The sequence below is a fragment of the Carcharodon carcharias genome, chromosome 21 (genome assembly GCF_017639515.1).
Source record: "Carcharodon carcharias isolate sCarCar2 chromosome 21, sCarCar2.pri, whole genome shotgun sequence".
NCBI lineage: Eukaryota > Metazoa > Chordata > Chondrichthyes > Lamniformes > Lamnidae > Carcharodon > Carcharodon carcharias.
Window position 1 is genome coordinate 37,460,140 of NC_054487.1, and position 19,450 is coordinate 37,479,589.

Sequence of the window (19,450 nt, forward strand, 5' to 3'; positions counted from 1 at the left end):
GGGAGGATAAGGTGAAAATTCAGTGCAGAAGAGCTTTTAGTTTCCTTTGGCTTAATTTAAACCCATTTGCAATTCACTATTTGACTATGCCCTGTATCGTGGGCTTATTAAATAAATTCACTGCCAGAGAGCCCTCTGGATTTGAAAGCCCAGATATTTGGTGGTCTCTTTGTTCTGAATTGACCAACCTAAGCTGGGGTATTGGTGAGTCCATTGTAGCTGACCCCAGAATCCTCAAGCAGACAGGGAAAGGGGAGGAAGAAGAAATCCATGGGAAGGGCATATGTAGGGGGAAGGGTGAGACTCAGCTTCATGTGATGCCCTACTAATCTCACACATTGTTGAGACACCTAAGGGTGTCTACACTAGAACCCTGAGAGTCAGCACCTGCACAGGAGGGAATTTTTAGCTGATGGCAAGAAAGAGGAGAACGATAAAAAAGTATCATTTTTAAATTGGCACAATTTAACAATTTAACATATATTCCTATATTTTCCTGTATACTAAGAATGAAGATATGCCTGCTTGCACAGATTTTGTATTTTTTGTATTAAAAAAAAGTCTGCTATCTAAAGTATGTTTTCTGACACACCACAGGGATCACAGAAAGGAAGACAGAATGATCATACAGTGACCCAATATCATTACACTCAATGGCCTGATATGGGTGTTCCAGAGTATGCTCTTCCTGTGTTGACGTTCATACGACACTCAGCAGCTGCTAAGACCAATCTTATGGGACCTGTCGTTGTTCATTGCAGGTACATGGCATTATTTACTGTGGAAATATTTTAATTTGGAGCAACATGATGGTATTTAAATGGTTTGAGCTTTGAACTGGTGCCAGACTGAACGCTGCAGTGGTGAGCAAAGCTTCTTACCTTGTGTTTGCTATCAGCTGATGAGCATTCTCATCATAGCTGCAATGAGTTTACAGGCTCAGCACTGTTTGTCGCAGGTTGAGGTCCACAACGCCAATCTGATTTACTCCATGTGATATCAAGAAACGCTGAAGGTACTGGATACTGCAAAGGCTTTGGGCCCTGACAATATTCCAGCAACAGTACTGAAGACTTGTGCTCCAGAACTTGCAGTGCCCCTAGCCAAGCTGTTCCAGTACAGCTACAACTCTGACATCTAGCTGGCAATGTGGAAAATTGTCCTGTACACAAAAGGCAGGACAAATCCAAGCCAGCCAATTACCGCCCCATCAGTTTACTCTCAATCATCAGTAAGGTGATGGAAGGGGTCACCAACCATGCTATGAAGTAGCACTTGCTTAGCAATAACCTGCTCACTGACGCCCAGTTTGTGTTCAGCCAGCGTCACTCAACTTTTAACCTCATTACAGCCTTAGTTCAAACATGGACAAAAGAGCTGAACTCCAGAGGTGAGAGTGACTGCCCTTGACATCAAGGCCACATTTGACTGAGTGTGGCATCAAGGAGCCCTAGCAAAATTGGAGCCAATGGGAATCAGAAGGACAACTCTCCACTGGTTGGACTCATACTTAGCACAAAGGAAGATGGTTGAGGTTGTTGGAGGTCAGTCACCTCAGCTCCAGGACATCACTACAGGAGTTCCTTAGAGTAGTGCCCTAGGCCCAACCATCTTTAGCTGCTTCATCAATGACCTTACTTCCATCATAACGTCAGAAGTGGGGATGTTCCTGATGGTTGCACAACATTCAGCACCATTCACGCCTCCTCAGATATTGAAGCAGTCCATGTCCAAATGCAGCAAGACCTGCGCAATACCTAGGCTTTTGCTGACAAGTGGCAAGTAACATTTATGCTATACAAGTGTCAGGCAATGACCATCTCCAATGAGAGAGAATCTAACCATGTTCAATGGCATTACCACACTATCAACATCCTGGGAGTTACTATTGACCAGAAACTGAACTAGACCAGTTATATAAATATTGTGGCTACAAAAGCAGGCCAGAGGCTAGGAATCCTGCCACGAGTAACTCACCTACTGGTTCCTCAAATCCTGTCCACTATCTACAAGGCACAAGTCAGGAGTGTGATGGAATACTTTCCACTTGCCTGGATGAGTGCAGCTCCCACAACACTCAAGAAGCTTAACACCATCCAGGGCCAAGCAGCCCGCTTGATTGGCACATCCACAAACATTCACTCCCTCCACCACCGATGCACAATAGCAGCAGTGTATACACCTACAAGATGCACTGCAGAAACTCATCAATGCCCATTCGACAGCACCTTCCAAACCCATGACTGCTACCATCTTGAAGGACAAGGACAGCAGATAGATGGGAACACCACCACCTGGAAGTTCCCCTCCAAGCCACTCACCATCCTGACTTGGAAATATATCACTGTTCCTTCACTGTCGCTGGGTCAAAACCCTGGAATTCCCTCCCTAACAGCACTGTTTGTGTACCCTCACCACATGGACTGCAGTGGTTCAAGAAGCCAACTCACCACCATCTTCTCAAGGGCAATTAGGAATGGGCAATAAATACTGGCCTAGCTAGCGAAGCCCATATCCCATAAACGATTTTTTTTATAAAAAGGAAATCTTGCCTGGGAGGGCAGTGAAAGTGACTGCCGTAGGATTGGGAAGTATGGCACTTTTCCAGTTGTCTGTGGTCTTCAGAGGTTCTGAGAAAGGTTCATCATTTGGGAAGACGGCCGATATATATGAGCGTTTGCCTATACCCTGGGATTGCTTAATATGGGTATTGCCTGCTAACAATGGAGGAAATCATCTGATCTCCTTTGTCACTGGTCATATAAGGAACCACAGAGGTGCCACCTCTTACAAAGCCCCAGGGAATCCCATTTTAAGGCCCAGGCCATTCCAGTGCACTTGCATTTAAGGTTATCTTGGGAATGCACCATCAGAGTGGTGTCAGTTAAGCTGACTTTCTTTTAGTACTGAAGGAATGCTGCATTGTTGGAGACACAGTGGTTCAGAGCTTTGATTACACTGAGGTCCTGTCTGCCTATTCAAGTAGATGTAAAGAACCTGTGGCACTATTCAAAGAAAAGCAGGGAATTCTCCTTATAACCTAGCCAAATTTCTCCCTCAAACAATTCCAGCAGTGACAGAATAATTGACCATTCATTCCATTTACTCATGTTATAGGTTTTTGCTGTGCGTAGGTTAGCTGCCTTATCTGCTTCCGTAATGTCAATGACTGCATAATGTGTTAGGTTATACGAGAAACTGGTTGTGTACTGTTGTAATATAACATGGGGATGTGGTCAAAAACTATATAAATGCAGCTCTTTCTCATGCTCAGCACCAAGGCTCATCACACACCTGTGGATAAGATACCAACAGTTATGAAAACTGCTAATCAACTATGGGCTCTTTTTGTTTTCATTCTTGGGATGTGAGTATTGTTGGCAAGGTCAGTATTTACTGCTCATCCCTGATTGCCCTTGAGAAGGTGATGGTGAGTCGTCTTCTTGAACAACTGCAGTCCATGTGGTGTAGGTACACCCACAGTGCTGTTAAGAAGGGAGTTCATGGATTTTGACCCAGTGACAGTGAAGGAATGATAATATACAAGTCAGGATGGTGTGTAACCTGGAGGGGAATTTGCAGGGTGTACCATTCCCATGCATCTGCTGCACTTGTCCTTCTAGGCAGTAGACGTCACGGGTTTGATAATTGCCCTTGAAGAAGCTTTGGGTGAGTTACTGCAGTGCATCTTGTATATTTGTTTCTTTCTCGGATTGGCAAGCTGTAACTAGTGGAATGCCACAGGAATCCGTGCTGGGTCCGCAACTACTTACAATCTTTATCAATGAAGGGACCGAATTTATGGTAGCTAAATTTGCTGATGATGCCAAGGTGGGTAGGAAAATAAGGTATCAGTAGGAGGTAGAGATTCTGCAAAGGGATATTGACAGGTTTAGTGAGAGAACAAAAATTTGGGAGATGAAGTACAACGTGGGTAAATGTGAACTTGTTCACTTTGGCAGGAAGCATAGAAAAGCAACATTTTATTTAAATGGAGAAACAATGCAGCACTTGGTGGTATAGAGGGATCTGGGTGTCCTGGTACATGAATCACATGAAGTTAACATGCAGGTACAGCAAGTGATAAGGAAGGCAAATGGAATGTTGGTTTTTATTGCAAGAGAAATGGAATATAAAAGTAGGGAAGTTTTATTACAGCTGTACAAGGCCTTTGTGAGACCACATCTGGAGTACTGTGTGCACTTTTGGTGTCCTTATTTTAAAAAAAAATAGATATAATTGCTTTAGAAGCAACTAAGAGAATGTTCACTGGACTTATTCCTGGGATGAAGGGGTTATTTTATGAAGAAAGGTTAAACAGGTTAGTCATTTATCCATTGGAGCTTAGAAGAATGTGAGGTGATTTTATTGAAACATACAAGATCCTGAGGGGACTTGATAGGGTGGATACCAGGAAGATGTTTCCTTTTGTGGGGTAGACTAGAACTAGAGGACACAGTCAAAAAATAAGAGGTCTCCCTTCTAAGACAGAGATGAGGAGAAACTTTTTCTCCCAAAGGGTCGTGGGTAAGTGGAATTTTCTTCCACAGAAAGTAGTAGAGTCTGGGCCTTTGAATTTATATAAGGCAGAGTTACTCAGATTTTTGTTAGAAAAGGGAGTCAAGGGTTATGGGGGGCAGACGGGAAAGTGGACCTAAGACCACAACCAGCTCAGCCATGCTTTTATTGAATGGTGGAGCAGGCTCAAAGGGCCAAATGGCCTATTCTTGTTCCTATGTTCCTGTATGGCACACACTGTTGCCACTGTGTGCCAGTGGTGGAGGGAGTGGCTGTTTACGGTAATCAATGAGGTGGCAATCAATGGCTTGTTTTGTGTTGAATGGCGGCGAACTTCTTGAGTGTTGTTGGAGCTGCACTCATCCAGTGAAATGGAGAGCATTCCATCACATTCTTGACTTGTGCCTTGTAGATGGTGGACAGGCTTTGGGGAGTCAGGAGGTGAGTTACTCTCCACAGAATTTCTGGTCCCTGACCAGCCCTTGTAGCCAGACTTTTTATATGGCTACATAACTGAATTAGTAGGAGTAATTTTAACCTAGTGGAAACTAATGGGATCAGATCAGCTGCCCATTTTACACATTTGTTGACTTCAGTAGAAAGTAAAATTGGACGTGTGTACAAGAGGCACCTGGTATGTCACTCCAGTTTTCCATCAGGAGAATTAGGTTAAAGTGCCTCATAATGAGTTCAGGAGAGGGGAGAAATAGGATTGAACAGTTGACAATTTTGCTCTGTCCTGTTCTGTTTTTGGATAGTTCCAGCAGCTTTGCATATAGATATAAGTCAAACAACTTGAGGTGCTATGGTCAGGTTTTCCTTTCAGCCACTGCTGGAGTACAAGTGGTTAAGTTTGGATCTACCAATTGTACTTGAAAGAGAAGCCTTGAGCCGTGGTGCCAATGTCACCTCCCGTCAAAAGGATTAAATCCAGAAGGACATTATAGTTCTTTCATCCTATCTTCTTTTAGACTACATAAAACCCTTACCTTGAACATCAATGGTCAATGTTTGTTTGTGACAATGAAGCAGGAGGCAGCAAGTAATCTTAAACTAATTAAATTTTTACTGATAAAATTTAAAATCACCTGCCACAATGCCTAGATCCTGCAATTACAATGATGGTGAAATAGTCAGCATTCATCTTCAATGGACTGTTTTGTGTTGAATGGTGTTGAGCTCCTTGACTGTTGTTGGAACTGCACTTGCCTTTTGTATGTACATTCAATTCTCCTGGATCAACTCTGTGAAATTGACAGCAACTTAAGGCATCTGCATATGTACAATTAAACATGAAAATCCAGAAGTTGCTGTCAATCATTCCTCGCTTCTTTACACAGTTTGATTTTGAAATCCTCGCAATGGAAATCAATGATTTGATTTGAATTTCTGTTTTTACATTATTAATCCCCCTGTAAAAGTCCTTGAAATGGGGTATTAAGTCAGAATTACTGCTGAACAAACTCTCTGGCCCAGTAAAATTAATTTTACATTTGTGATATGTTAAATTTCTCCATTATGTTATAAGTTATACATTTTTAAAATTTTATAAATTTTGTTTATTATATTTCAACTTTTACCTTAATCCAATGTGTATGTTCCAATCCCTGTTTCACTGTCTATAAGAAGATTAAGAATTGAAGGATAATCAGTGCTTTTCCTCCCTGATAAAAACAAAAAACTGCAGATGCTGGAAATCCAAAACAAAAACAGAATTACCTGGAAAAACTCAGCAGGTCTGGGAGCATTGGCGGAGAAGAAAAGAGTTGACGTTTTGAGTCCTCGTGACCCTTCGACAGAACTGATTGAATGTTAAAAGAGGGTTGAAAGTTTTGCTGGTTTAAGGTGGGGGGGGGTGCAGAAGAGAAGTGGGCGGGTTGGTGTGGTTGTAGGGACAAGCAAGCAGTGATAGGAGCAGATAATCAAAAGATGTCACAGAAAATGGAACAAAGAAGTGTTGAAGGTGGTGATATTATCTAAATGAATGTGCTAATTAAGAATGGTTGGCAGGGCACTCAAGGTACAGCTCTAGTGAGGGTGGGGTGGAAAGACTAGCCCGGCATACAAGATTTAAAAATAATGGAAATAGGTGGGAAAAGAAAAATCGATATAAATTATTGGAAAAAACAAAAGGAAGGGGGAAGAAATGGAAAGGGGGTGAGGATGGAGGAGGAAGTTCAAGATCTAAAGTTGTTGAATTCAATATTCAGTCCAGAAGGCTGTAAAGTGCCTAGTCGGAAGATGAGATGCTGCTCCTCCAGTTTGCGTTGGGTTTCACTGGAACAATGCAGCAAGCCAAGGACAAACATGTAGGCAAGAGAGCAGGGTGGAGTGTTAAAATGGCAAGCGATGGGGAGGTTTGGGTCTTTCTTACGGACAGACCGCAGGTGTTCTGCAAAGTGATCGCCCAGTTTACATTTGGTCTCTCCAACGTAGAGGAGACCGCATTGAGAGCAACGAATGCAGTAGACTAAGTTAGGGGAAATGCAAGTGAAATGCTGCTTCACTTGAAAGGAGTGTTTGGGCCCTTGGACGGTGAGGAGAGAGAAAGTGAAGGGGCAGGTGTTGCATCTTTTGCGTGGGCATATGGAGGTGCCATAGGTAGTGGTTGAGGAGTAGAAGGTGATGGAGGAGTGAACCAGGGTGTCCCAGAGGGAACGATCCCTACGGAATGCCGCCAGGGGGGTGAGGGGAAGATGTGTTTGGTGGTGGCATCATGCTGGAGTTGGTGGAAATGGCGGAGGATGATCCTTTGAATGCGGAGGCTGGTGGGGTGATAAGTGAGGACAAGGGGAATCCTATCATGTTTCTGGGAGGGAGGAGAAGGCGTGAGGGCAGATGCACGGGAGATGGGCCGGATACGGTTGAGGGCCCTGTCAACGACCGTGGATGGAAAACCTCAGTTAAGGAAGAAGGAGGACATGTCAGAGGAACTGTTTTAAATCCACAAACAGAACTGTCCCGGTAGACCGATCGTGTCAGCCTGTTCCTGCCCCATGGAACTCATTTCTCGTTATGTTGACTCCCTTCTCTCTCCCCTTGTCCAGTCCCTTCCCACCTACATCCTTGATTCCTCTGACACCTGACGTCACATCAACAATTTCCAGTTCCCTGGCCCCAACCACTTCCTCTTCACCATGGACGTCCAATCCCTCTACACCTCCATCCCCCACCAGGACAGTCTGAGGGCCCTTAGCTTCTTCCTCGAACAGAGGCCCGAACAATCCCCATCCACCACTACTCTCCTCCATCTGGCTGAACTTGTTCTCACACTGAACAATTTCTCCTTCAACTCCTCTCACTTCCTCCGAATATAAGGTGTGGCTATGGGTATCCGCATAGGCCCCAGCTATGCCTGTCTCTTTATGGGGTATGTGGAACATTCCTTGTTCCAGTCCTACTCTGGCCCCCTTCCACAACTCTTTCTCCAGTACATTGATGATTGCTTCAGTGCTGCTTCATGGTCTCGTCGGGACTTGGAAAAATTTATTAATTTTGCTTCCGATCTCCACCCCTCCATCATTTTCACATGGTCCATCTCTGACACTTCCCTTCTCTTCCTTGACCTCTCTGTCTCAATTTCTGGCGATAGACTGTCCACCAATATCCATTACATGCCTACCGACTCCCACAGCTACCTCGACTACAGCTCCTCACACCCCGCTTCCTGTAAGGTCTCCATCCCATTCTCTCAGTTCCTTCGCCTCCGTCGCATCTGTTCTGATGATGCTATCTTCAAAAACAGTTCCTCTGACATGTCCTCCTTCTTCCTTAACTGAGGTTTTCCACCGACGGGCGTTGACAGGGCCCTCAACCGTGTCCAGCCCATCTCCCACGCATCCGCCCTCACGCCTTCTCCTCCCTCCCAGAAACATGATAGGGTCCCCCTTGTCCTCACTTATCACCCCACCAGCCTCCGCATTCAAAGGATCATCCTCCGCTATTTCCGCCAACTCCAGCATGATGCCACCACCAAACACATCTTCCCCTCACCCCCCCGGCTGCATTCCGTAGGGATCGTTCCCTCCGGGACACCCTGGTCCACTCCTCCATCACCTTCTACTCCTCAACCCCTACCTATGGCACCTCCCCATGCCCACGCAAAAGATGCAGCACCTGCCCCTTCACTTCCTCTCTCCTCACCATCCAAGGGCCCAAACATTCCTTTCAAGTGAAGCAGCATTTCACTTGCATTTCCCCTAACTTAGTCTACTGCATTCGTTGCTCTCAATGCGGTCTCCTCTACATTGGAGAGACCAAATGTAAACTGGGCGACTGCTTTGCAGAACACCTGCGGTCTGTCCGCAAGAAAGACCCAAACCTCCCCGTCGCTTGCCATTTTAACACTCCACCCTGCTCTCTTGCCCACATGTCTGTCCTTGGCTTGCTGCATTGTTCCAGTGAAACCCAACGCAAACTGGAGGAGCAGCATCTCATCTTCCGACTAGGCACTTTACAGCCTTCTGGACTGAATATTGAATTCAACAACTTTAGATCTTGAACTCCCTCCTCCATCCCCACCCCCTTTCCATTTCTTCCCCCTTCCTTTTGTTTTTTCCAATAATTTATATCGATTTTTCTTTTCCCACCTATTTCCATTATTTTTAAATCTTGTATGCCGGGCTAGTCTTTCCACCCCACCCCCACTAGAGCTGTACCTTGAGTGCCCTGCCATCCATTCTTAATTAGCACATTCGTTTAGATATTATCACCACCTTCAACACTTCTTTGTTCCATTGTCTGTGACATCTTTTGATTATCTGCTCCTATCACTGCTTGCTTGTCCCTACAAACACACACCTGCCCTCCACCCCACTTCTCTTCCCTTTTCCTCCCTGGTCTGCTGTATGTGAAAATTCTTCAATGTGATTGGTAGCTGAGCCTGCTTGAGGACATCACTGTTGCTGGATGCTCTAAATTTCGTATAGTTGGTGCCAGAATTAAATTATCATTGGGAAAGATGAGATCTGTGCCAAAGAGATCGCTGGGACTTTTTGGGCAGCTTTCTTCCCAAATATCCATTAGTCAGTGCCATTTTGCCTGACTACAAAATCCTGGCCAATTAGCAGCATTTTTCCTTTCATTCTGACACTTATTGTTGTAAAAAAAATCTGAGGTTTTTTGCATTTTGCACAGCAGAAAAGCCTTGAGTTGATATTGTACAGCTATATTTTTCGATTGAGACCTGAACAATTGGATTTGAGAATTCTAACTGTAAAAGCAAAATACGTTATGTATCTTTGCTACTATAGACAATTGTACAGATAGAGATGGTCACAGTGAAGGATTAACTAGTTTCCCAGTTTGATAGGTTTTCTTATTTTCCATGTCATTTCTCTTGCAGTGCTGGTGTTGGAAGAACAGGCACATATATCGTAATAGACAGCATGTTACAACAAATCAAGCACAAAGGCACCGTCAATGTGCTGGGATTTCTCAAACACATCAGAACACAAAGGAATTATTTAGTCCAAACAGAGGTAAGAAAAGCTACAAGGGGTGGAAGGAAAGTTCTTGCTGATGCCTTATTTTCCTTGTTAGAATAAATGCTTGGAAGCAAAGATTTTTGGATTGTAATGCAACAATTTGACCTCCTTTCATGAGGAAGTTTTTTTGAAGTTTAGAAAGAAAACTATCATTATAATTGAAGAGGTGTCAGATGTTACTTTTATTTGAAATACAAGAGTGAATTGTGAAATAAAATTAGGATGTATTGTGGCAGACTGGAGAAAAAAAGTGACAATTCAAAAAGATCTGATCATAGACTTATGTCACTACAGTAGCAGAATAACTGATATAAACTGTTGATTAAAATGAGAGAATATAAGCTGCAGCGTCAATTCAATTGAAATTGGATCTAAATCTTAAATATTAAAACTGAACTGAGATAACAAGCTAAATTTCATGGGTGAAGTCTATAACTTTTGCAGCAAATGTTGAAAATAAATAATTATATATCATTGCATGTTGCCCTTTTGAGTATTTATTAAAATCCCTGAAAAGAATATGGAAATTATGAACTAAAATTTGGCCAAACCCTTCCAAAACTGGCATGAAACAAAGCTTTTAAAAAATTCTTTCATAGTGTTTGAGTGTTGCCGGCAAGGTGATTGTTGCCCATCCCTAACTGCTCTTCAATGGAGTGGCTTGCTCGGCCTTTTCAGAGGTTGTTAAGAGTCAACCACATTTCTCTGTGTCTGGAGTCACATGTAGGCCAGACCAGATAAGGAAGGCAGATTTCCTTCCCTAAAGAACGTTAGTGAACCAGGTGAAACATACTGAAAGCATAGCTAAATTTATTCCAAAGATTAAATTAAAAACATAGAGATAATCACCAGCTATACCTCACTTATTTTGAGAAAGCACACTTTGTTTAAAATTCTAGTTTGTGGATCCATTAAAAAGCAAAACACCGAGAGAAGCTGAAAAGCAGTTTCGAAATGAATTGAAAAGGTTGGATCATCCGTGATCCTGTGTGAACCGAAACTGCAAGCTCTGCCTCACAAGTTAGTTTTTGCAATGAAACAAACAAGTTCAAGTGCAACCAGAAAATGAAAAGACACTGGTCGACACCAGGGGGAGCACAACCTATCGATGTGCTAGATTGTATCAGAAATAGATTACAACATGGACAAACTTGGTAGCTGGAGTGCAGAAGGAATAATAAATGCAGAGGGACAGAGGCAACAGGTTTTTGTATAAAAATAAGAGCCATAAACTTCTGATGCAATTTAGAGCATAAAACAGGAAGATTTATTTGGTTTATTGTTAACAACCTATTGATGTTTGAATGAGAATACAAATTTGTGAATTAAGATCTGCCTTCAACATTTGTAATGATAATCATTTGGTAGTACAAAACTTGAGTATTGCTGAAAAAAGAGATTTTTTTGTCAAAGCTTTATGCATTGAACTCATGGAGACAATTCGCAAGAATACCAAATGTAAAGGGAATAACAATTTATATGGCGCATCCTTCATGCCAACGCCTCTACCAATCAGAGTCCACTTGCCAACCGATCAGCACTCTCTGCTCATACAGGACATTCCCTTTACATTTGGTATTCTTACGAATTGTCCTAGTGAGTGTCTGACATACAGCTTTGACAAAAAATGTCTTTTTTCAGCAATTTATAACTATCATAGACTTCCCTCATAGAAATGGAATGCAGGTAATCCATGGATCCGTAATTGTGATACTAATGCTTCTTAGCTGCTAGACTGTTCCTACACGCAGTCTAAGTCAACATCTCTAGCATGTTGGTATGATTGTAGCAAATTCGCTAGAACTAATTATTCAATTTCATGTCTAATATGCCTTCTCAATAGGAGCAGTACATCTTCATTCATGATGTCCTGGTGGAGGCCATCTTTAATAAAGATACAGAAGTTTCTGCCAATCATTTATCTGCCTATGTCAATGCTCTACTGACACCTGGGCCTTCAGGGAAGACAAATCTAGAGAAGCAATTCAAGGTGAAGCTATTAAATGTCATTTTTCAAGAAGTATTGAGCATTTTACTGTTAAGTTCAGTGGGAGCAGAATTCTGAAATTGCCTGAATTATCTTACACTATCAAATGTTAATTTTCCCTTGTCACTTCCTGAGTCCAAGGCCCAGCTGATTACTTTTCTGAGCATCAGCCTTGATTCAGTTGGCAGCATTCTTGCCTCTGAGTCGCAAGGTTCTGGGTTCAAATCCCATTCCAGGGCTTGAGTTAAAAATCACAGCTGACACTTAAGTGCTGCATTGAGCGGGTGCTGAACTGTCAGAGATGTTGCCTTTTGGATGAGATGTCGAACTGATTGAGGCCTCAACTGCCTGCTTGGTGGATGTAAAAGATCCCATGTCACTATTTTGAATAAGTACAGGGGAGTTATCCCTGGTGACCTGATAAATATTTATCCCTTGATCAACATCACAAAAACAGATTATCTGCTCATTATCATAGTACTGTTTGTGGGAGTTTGCTGAGCGCACATTGGCTGCCGTGTTTCTTACATTACAACAGTGACCACACTTCAACAGTACTTCATTGACTGTAAAACACATTGAGACATTCAGTGGTCATGAAAAGTTCTATATAAGTGCAAGTCTGTCAACTTTAGTTTCTTGATGTTGCTGGAAATATTTGCATGATGTTACCAGTCATCTTCTTCCCCACTCCAATTCCCTCAACCACTACATCATCTGGCCCACAATAGCTGGACAAGAGATCCATTAGTAGTTAGTGAGCATTTCACTAATATAAGTCAGAATGCAGCTTTCTGTTATGGAGCTGCTCCAGCCTTCAGAGAAAGTCTTCGGCAGAAATGATTATAAATTCTAACTTTTGAATCATGTATAAATTAAATGTAAGCCTTGAATAATGAACTTTTGTCACTAGACTAATGTCCTACATGCAAAAAAAAGGCTGAAAAATCTGAAATAAAAACAAAAAATGCTGAAAACGATCAGCAGGTTGGATGGCATCTGCAGGACAGAGACCCTGAGTTCACATGTTTGAGTGATGACCTTTCCCAAAAGTGAATAAAGCGTTACAGTTGAACAAGAACAGAACCAGGAAAAATGGGGCAAGGAAAAAAAAAATGGAGAGGGCTGGAGATAGGTTAATGACAAGTGAAGATGGTGTAACAAAAGGAGGCAATAATTAGACAAATAATGAGGGTATCCAGAACCCAGAGGAAGTGTAAATGGCTATAGCAGAATAGCTGAGATGGGTAGAAAGCATGGAAAATTTGGTGAAGCAAAGAAGGCTTCAGTGACCCAGGAGCATATTGGAAGGAAGAGGTAGATGGAAAGGACACAAAGGGTGAATACCACCCTGTTGGCCATGCACTGATAGGGAATCCCTATCTCAAGAACCTCCCACACCCTTCCCCATTTTCACAAGCACAGGTGCAGGTGCAGTCACCCAGAATTTCCAGCATTGGACGTCCAAGAGAAAATGGTTAAAGCCTGAAGTTGTTGAAAAAGTACTCAATATTAATGCCAGAGGGCTGTAAAATATCTACTAGAAATTTCATTTGCAATTCCTCATAAGACCATAAGACATAGGAGCAGAAATTAGGCCATTCAGCCCATCGAGTCTGCTCCACCATTCAATCATGGCTGATAAGTTTCTCAACCCCATTCTCCCTGTAACCTTTGATCCCCTTACCAATCAAGAACCTATCTATCTCGGTCTTAAATACACTCAGTGACCTGGCTTCCACAGCCTTCTGTGGCAATGAATTTCATAGATCACTTCCATAGATCCTCATCACTTGCATTGAGCTTTATTGCAACAGTTTGGTCTCCTCAATGTAGTGAAGACTGCATCCACACACAGCAAATACAGGAAATGAAGCTAGAAGTACAAATAAATCACTGCCTTACCTGGAAGGAGTGTTTGGTACAGTGGTATAGGAGGAAGTGTGTATGGGAGATGTGATGGACACAGTTGAGGTGCCCGTTTATCATGGTGGAAGGGAGCTGTTGCAGATGCACATGGTATACCCCAGTGTGGGTTAGCACCTTAAGAAGGCAGAAAATTTGCAAAAACAAAACCATCCGAATTTCCAGAATAAAGTTTAATATTGTTAGAGATTCGATACCTGGAGCTAATACCTGGGATCAAAGATTCAGTAACCAGGATCAGATTGGAGTTCAAATTCAAATCCATTTTATATTTGTGGTGAGGATATTAACTATGTTTGAACTCTGGATTTCTCTTCATTTCTCTCAACAGTTGGTAAGCCAGCCTCATGCCAAGCAGTGCGATTACTCTGCAGCACTAAAGCAGTGCAATAGAGACAAGAATAGAAATTCCTCCATCATTCCTGGTAGGTTTGAAGGTCAAGTTAATTAAAACAGTTCCATTATTAATAAGAAAGTTTATTTAAGTTTTTTTTACTTTGACAAACCTTCTTTAAAGTAATTTTTTTCAATGTCATGCCAAAAAAGTTCAGTTCTGAGGATACTGAATGTTTACCCACTTTTTGCCTGTGTTTGACCCCAGGTTTAAGCATGCAGCTGAAAGGAAGACTTCAGGATATTCCATCATCTGCAAAAGTAGCCAGGCATATTATGTTATGATGGTAGTTCGCTTGCAGTTTTGTGTCAATTCTAGTCTACCACCTACCACTGCCTTTGAGTAAACCTTCCCCATCATCGCAGCTTCACTATGAGCAATGCACTTAGACTGCTTTTTCATACTTACCAGCTGTGGGCATCTGTTTTGACTCAAAAGGTTCCTGCATTCTAGCAGTTCAAAAAATAAGCATTTTGCAACTCTGATTGGGGGCAGGGGTTGGGGGTTGGTGCAGCTTGTCACAATGTAAAACATATAAATACAGGTTTCTTTGTGATGCATGTACCACATTCCCAGTTAGCTACTGGAGACTTGACCTGGGTTCAGTTATCTGATAGCTCCTCCCTTCTTTCCTCCAAAGAATTATCTCCAGCTGGAGCTGTGGCTGGCTTTATTCATGTCTAATTGTTCTCTTCTTACATAATATTTTTAGTAATAATACACATGTTAAATAACACAAATAATGCACTGCTTCTGGGAAGGAGAACGTTGCAGGCATTTATTGCCTGGTCCCCGTTGCCCTGAGAAAGTGATAGTGGGCTGCCTTCTTGAATCATGCTTTGTTACAGCCGAATGCCTTACTAGGCCACTTCAGAGGCCCGTTAAGAGTCAACTGTGTTAGTGTGAGACTGGAGTCATTTATGGGACAAACTTGGTAAGCACAGCAAGTTTCCTACCCAAGGACACTGGTGAACCTGTTGAGTTTCTCTGACAATTTGACAGCTTCATGAACATTTTTAATGGTACCAGCTTTTTAAATTCAGACTTATTTAAAGCTGCACTCACATTTACAAATTGTCATGACAGGATTTGAAATTGTGTTCCTTGGATTAGTGTTCAATAAGGTTTGTGAATTGATAGCCCAGTATCAGTATCAGCTGATGTGAAGTGTGATAGTTGAGGTGAGCTTATAAGGGCCTACTGAGCCTGGTTTGAATGTACGAGAAAGAATCCTTTCCTTAGCTTTCTAAGTTTTTAATAAGTTATCAATGAGCAAATAAGATTCCAATGTTTTAATATCCATCTAATTGCCTAGTCAGCATTGGAATGTAATCATTTTTTACCAGGGATGGCAGAAAGGGTTCGAATTTTGCGAACCTCAAACCAATTGAAGGAGCAGGAGAAAGGATGTTCATTCAATTACTCTAACCACAGGCAGAGAAGCAGAATAGTTTTAAGAGATCTCAATCTGCTGCTCTTTTAGATGGCAAAATGAGGCCTTCAAGTAAAGGCTCCACAGAGGGAAACATCTGAATTGATCAAACTTTGATTCTCTTCTCATCCCCTTTTTTGTGTCAGGAATTGCAAATTACAGAAAGAGCTATTGTCACAGTTTCTTCCATTGTATTATCATACCACTCGGACATTAACTGGCTATTTGCAAAATCGGAAGATTTCCCATGTGCATCCGTGAATAGTACCATGGCGCTGTATTGTTGGCATCCCCTTTCTCATGAGAATTCTAAAGTCCTGAATCTTTGCAGGAGGCAGTCTGCCCCATCACCAATTATGACTGTAACCTGTAGGTGAAAGTAAGTGGCATTTTTTTATATTCTAGTGGAGAGATCAAGAGTTGCACTCTCAACATCGACTGCAGAGGGCTCTGATTACATCAATGCTTCTTACATTTCGGTAAGCATCTTGAAAGCAGTCTGTGCTGGCTTATAGATTGTACAAGTTTACACCAGGGACAGACAGCCTTTTGTTGCTGGGGGTGAGTAAATATGTCTCTAGCAATAAGTGGCCTCTTTGCCATTAGGCAGAAATATGAGTCATTCTCAAAATGCAAGCTTCTCACTTCCCAAAGTTTAAAGATTTAAATGAGTCACCCTCACCTTTTTAATCCTCCTCATCCTAAAGGAATGCATATATTAATTAGGAAACAGTAACATAGTCATCCAGATCTAGGATGTTTAAGGAACTGAAAGTAAGCACAAATGTGGACCTAGCAAAGGTTTCACGGGCGTGAAATGAGCCCACAGACCACAGCACAGATATCTTTGGGCAACACCACTTGTTGCTCCTAGCGCTGTTGAAGCAAAGTACTACAGGTTCTGCCAGACTCAACTCCTTATGGAAATCCAGGCCTCTTTGCAATGACAGACACCCTGACATGTATGATTAAAAGGAATAAACACCACAGTGTGCAACTGGTTAGAGAACACGCTTGGAATTCCACTTGAGAGAAGAGAGGGAATGATTCCACTCAATTTGTCCACTTAATCTGTGAGTGAGTGTTGAGGTTTGAAAACATTTAGCCAGATCATATTTGCCAGCTAATCTGTGGCTTTACTCTTGTCCTTTCCCCTTGCATTTGATTTCTGTTCCTATAAATTCTGGAATTGACTGGTAAAACCATCAATTTTACTGGCCCTCGCTGAGATTACAGGGTGTATCTGAATGAGGTCAGCATTCATAACAAAACAGATGAATTGATAACACAAATAGAGATAAATATGTACGACCTGGTAGCCATTTCAGAGATATAGTTCCAAGGTGACCAAAGCTGGGACCTAAACATTCATTTCAGAAGGACAGAAAATTAGGAGAAGATGGTGGGGTAGCTTTGTTAATTAAGGATGCCATTAGTTCAGTACTGAGGGATGACCTTAGTTCAGAAGATCAAGATGTAGAATCAGTTTGAGTAGAGATAAGGAATAGAAAAGGTAAGAAGACACTTGTGGAAGCAGTTTACAGGCCTGTTAACAGTAACAACACTGTAGGACAGCGTATACAGGAGAAATAATGGGGGCTTGTAAGAAGGGAACTTCAATATCATGGGTTATTTTAATTTTGATGTAGTTTGGATAAATCCATATTGGGAATGGTAGCCTGGAAGATGAGTTCATCGAGTGTATTTAGGATAATTTTTTAGAGCAGTATGTTCTGATACCAACCAGGGGGCAGGCTTCTGTAGACCTGGTAACTTGCAATAAGGCAGGAGTGGCCTCATAGTAAAGGAGTCCTCAGCAGTGATCAAAGCATGATAGAATTTCACATTCAGTTTGAATGAGAGAAGTGTGGTTCTAAGTTTAGTTAATGTCTTAAACTTTAATAAAGGTAATTACAGGGGCATGAAGACAGAATTTGCTAAAGTGAACTGAGTAAATAGAGTAAAAGATAGGACAGTAGAGAAACAGTGGCAGACGTTTAAGGAGATAATCCATAACTCTCTGCAAAAGATTTTAAAAAAAGGAGGGAGTATGAGAGAAAACTAGGTAGAATATATAAGGATTTCTACAAGTATTTAAAAAGGAAAAAAGTAACTTAAGTGGGTGTTGACCTCTTAGAGGGTGAGACTGGAGAATTAATAATGGGAAACAAGAAATGGCTTAAGTGTTGAACAGAAGTGTTGTATCTGTCTTCACTATAGAAGGCACAAAACCATACTTAGAATACTTGAAAATCAAGAGGTAAAAGGGAGGGAGGAACTTAATACAATCACAATCACTAAAGGAAAGCTACTGGGAAAAATTATTAGAACTAAAGTTTGACAAGTCCCCTGGACCTGATAGCTTTAATCCTAGAGTGGTAAAAGAAGTGAATAAAGAGGTTGTAGATGCATTAGTTGTGATCTTCCAAAATTCCTCACATTCTGGAAAGCTCCTAGCGGATTGAAAAGTTGCTAAAGTAACACTTGTATGCAAGAAAGGAGGGAGACAGAAAGCAGGAGATTATGGACCAGTTAGCCTAACGTCTGACATAGGGAAAATGCTAGAATCCATTATTAAGGAGGTAATAGTAAGACATTTAGAAAAGCATAATTTGGTCAGGCAGAGTCAACATGGTTTTATGAAAGGGAAATCATGTTTGACTTATTTATTAGACTTATTTGAGGAAGTAACAAACAAGATAGATAAAGGAGAGCTTTTAGCTGTAGTTTATTTGGATTCCCAAAAAGCATTCGACAACATGCCATATCGAAGGTCACTACACAAAATAAGTGCTCATGGTGTAGGGAATGACATATTAGCATGGATGGAGGATTGGTTAGCTAACAGGAAGCAGGGATTAGGGATAAATAGGTCATTTTTGCATTGGCAAGCTGTAACCAGTGAGTACCACAGGGATTCGTGCTGGGGCCTCAACTATTTACAATCTACATCAATGACTTGAATGCAAGGACCGAACTGTCAGATAGCTAAATTTGCCGAAGACGTAAAGATGGCCGGCAAGTAAATTGTCAAGAGAACATAGTGTCTGCAAAGGGATTTGGAAAGGTTAGGTGAGTGAGAAAAAATTGGCAGATGAAGTATGGAAAATGTGAATTTGTCCACTTTGGCAGGAAGAATAGAAAAGCAGCATATTATTTAAATGAAGATAGCAGAACTCTAAGGTACAGAGGGATCTGGGTCTCCTGGTACATGAATCAAAAAAGTTAGTACAGCAGTGATCAAGAAGACAAATAAAATGTTGTTGTTTATTGCAGTGGGAATCGAGTACAAAAGCTGGGAAATGTTGCTACAGATTTGCAGGGCCTTAATTAGACCGCATCCGGACTACTGTGCACAGTTTTGCTCTCCTTATATAATTGCATTAGAAGTAGTTCAGGGAAGGTTCACTCAAGTAATTCTCGGGATGAAGGGATTATCTTGTGAGGAAAAGTTGGGTTTATACTTGTTGGAGTTTAGAAGAAGGTGAGGTGATCTTACTGAAACATAGAAGACTCTGCAGCGATTTGGCAGGGTGGATACTTGGAGGATGTTACCCTTGTAGGGGAGTGTAGAACTAGGGGACACAGTTTAAAAATTAGAGGTCTCCCATTTAGAACTGAGATAAGGAGAATTTTTTTCTCTCAGAGGGTCATGAGTGTGTAGAATTCTCTTTCCCAAGGAAGCAGTGGAGACTGGGTCATTGAAT

The 19,450-nt window shown here is 41.8% G+C and overlaps 1 protein-coding gene across 5 annotated transcripts in view; it reads left to right on the forward strand.

Moving 5' to 3' along the window:
* LOC121293028 (receptor-type tyrosine-protein phosphatase zeta-like) overlaps positions 1-19,450 on the forward strand; it is a 274,424-nt gene that overhangs the window by 245,099 nt on the left and 9,875 nt on the right. For 3 of the 5 annotated variants that reach the window (XM_041215610.1, XM_041215613.1, XM_041215614.1), the window contains 6 exons: positions 598-761; positions 3,275-3,367; positions 9,863-9,998; positions 11,848-11,994; positions 14,249-14,342; positions 16,149-16,222. In XM_041215610.1, the coding sequence (XP_041071544.1) occupies positions 598-761; positions 3,275-3,367; positions 9,863-9,998; positions 11,848-11,994; positions 14,249-14,342; positions 16,149-16,222 (708 nt within the window). Of the gene's footprint in view, positions 1-597; positions 762-3,274; positions 3,368-9,862; positions 9,999-11,847; positions 11,995-14,248; positions 14,343-16,148; positions 16,305-19,450 lie in introns of all 5 variants that reach the window. The other 2 variants (XM_041215612.1, XM_041215611.1) reach the window with 2 other exon arrangements.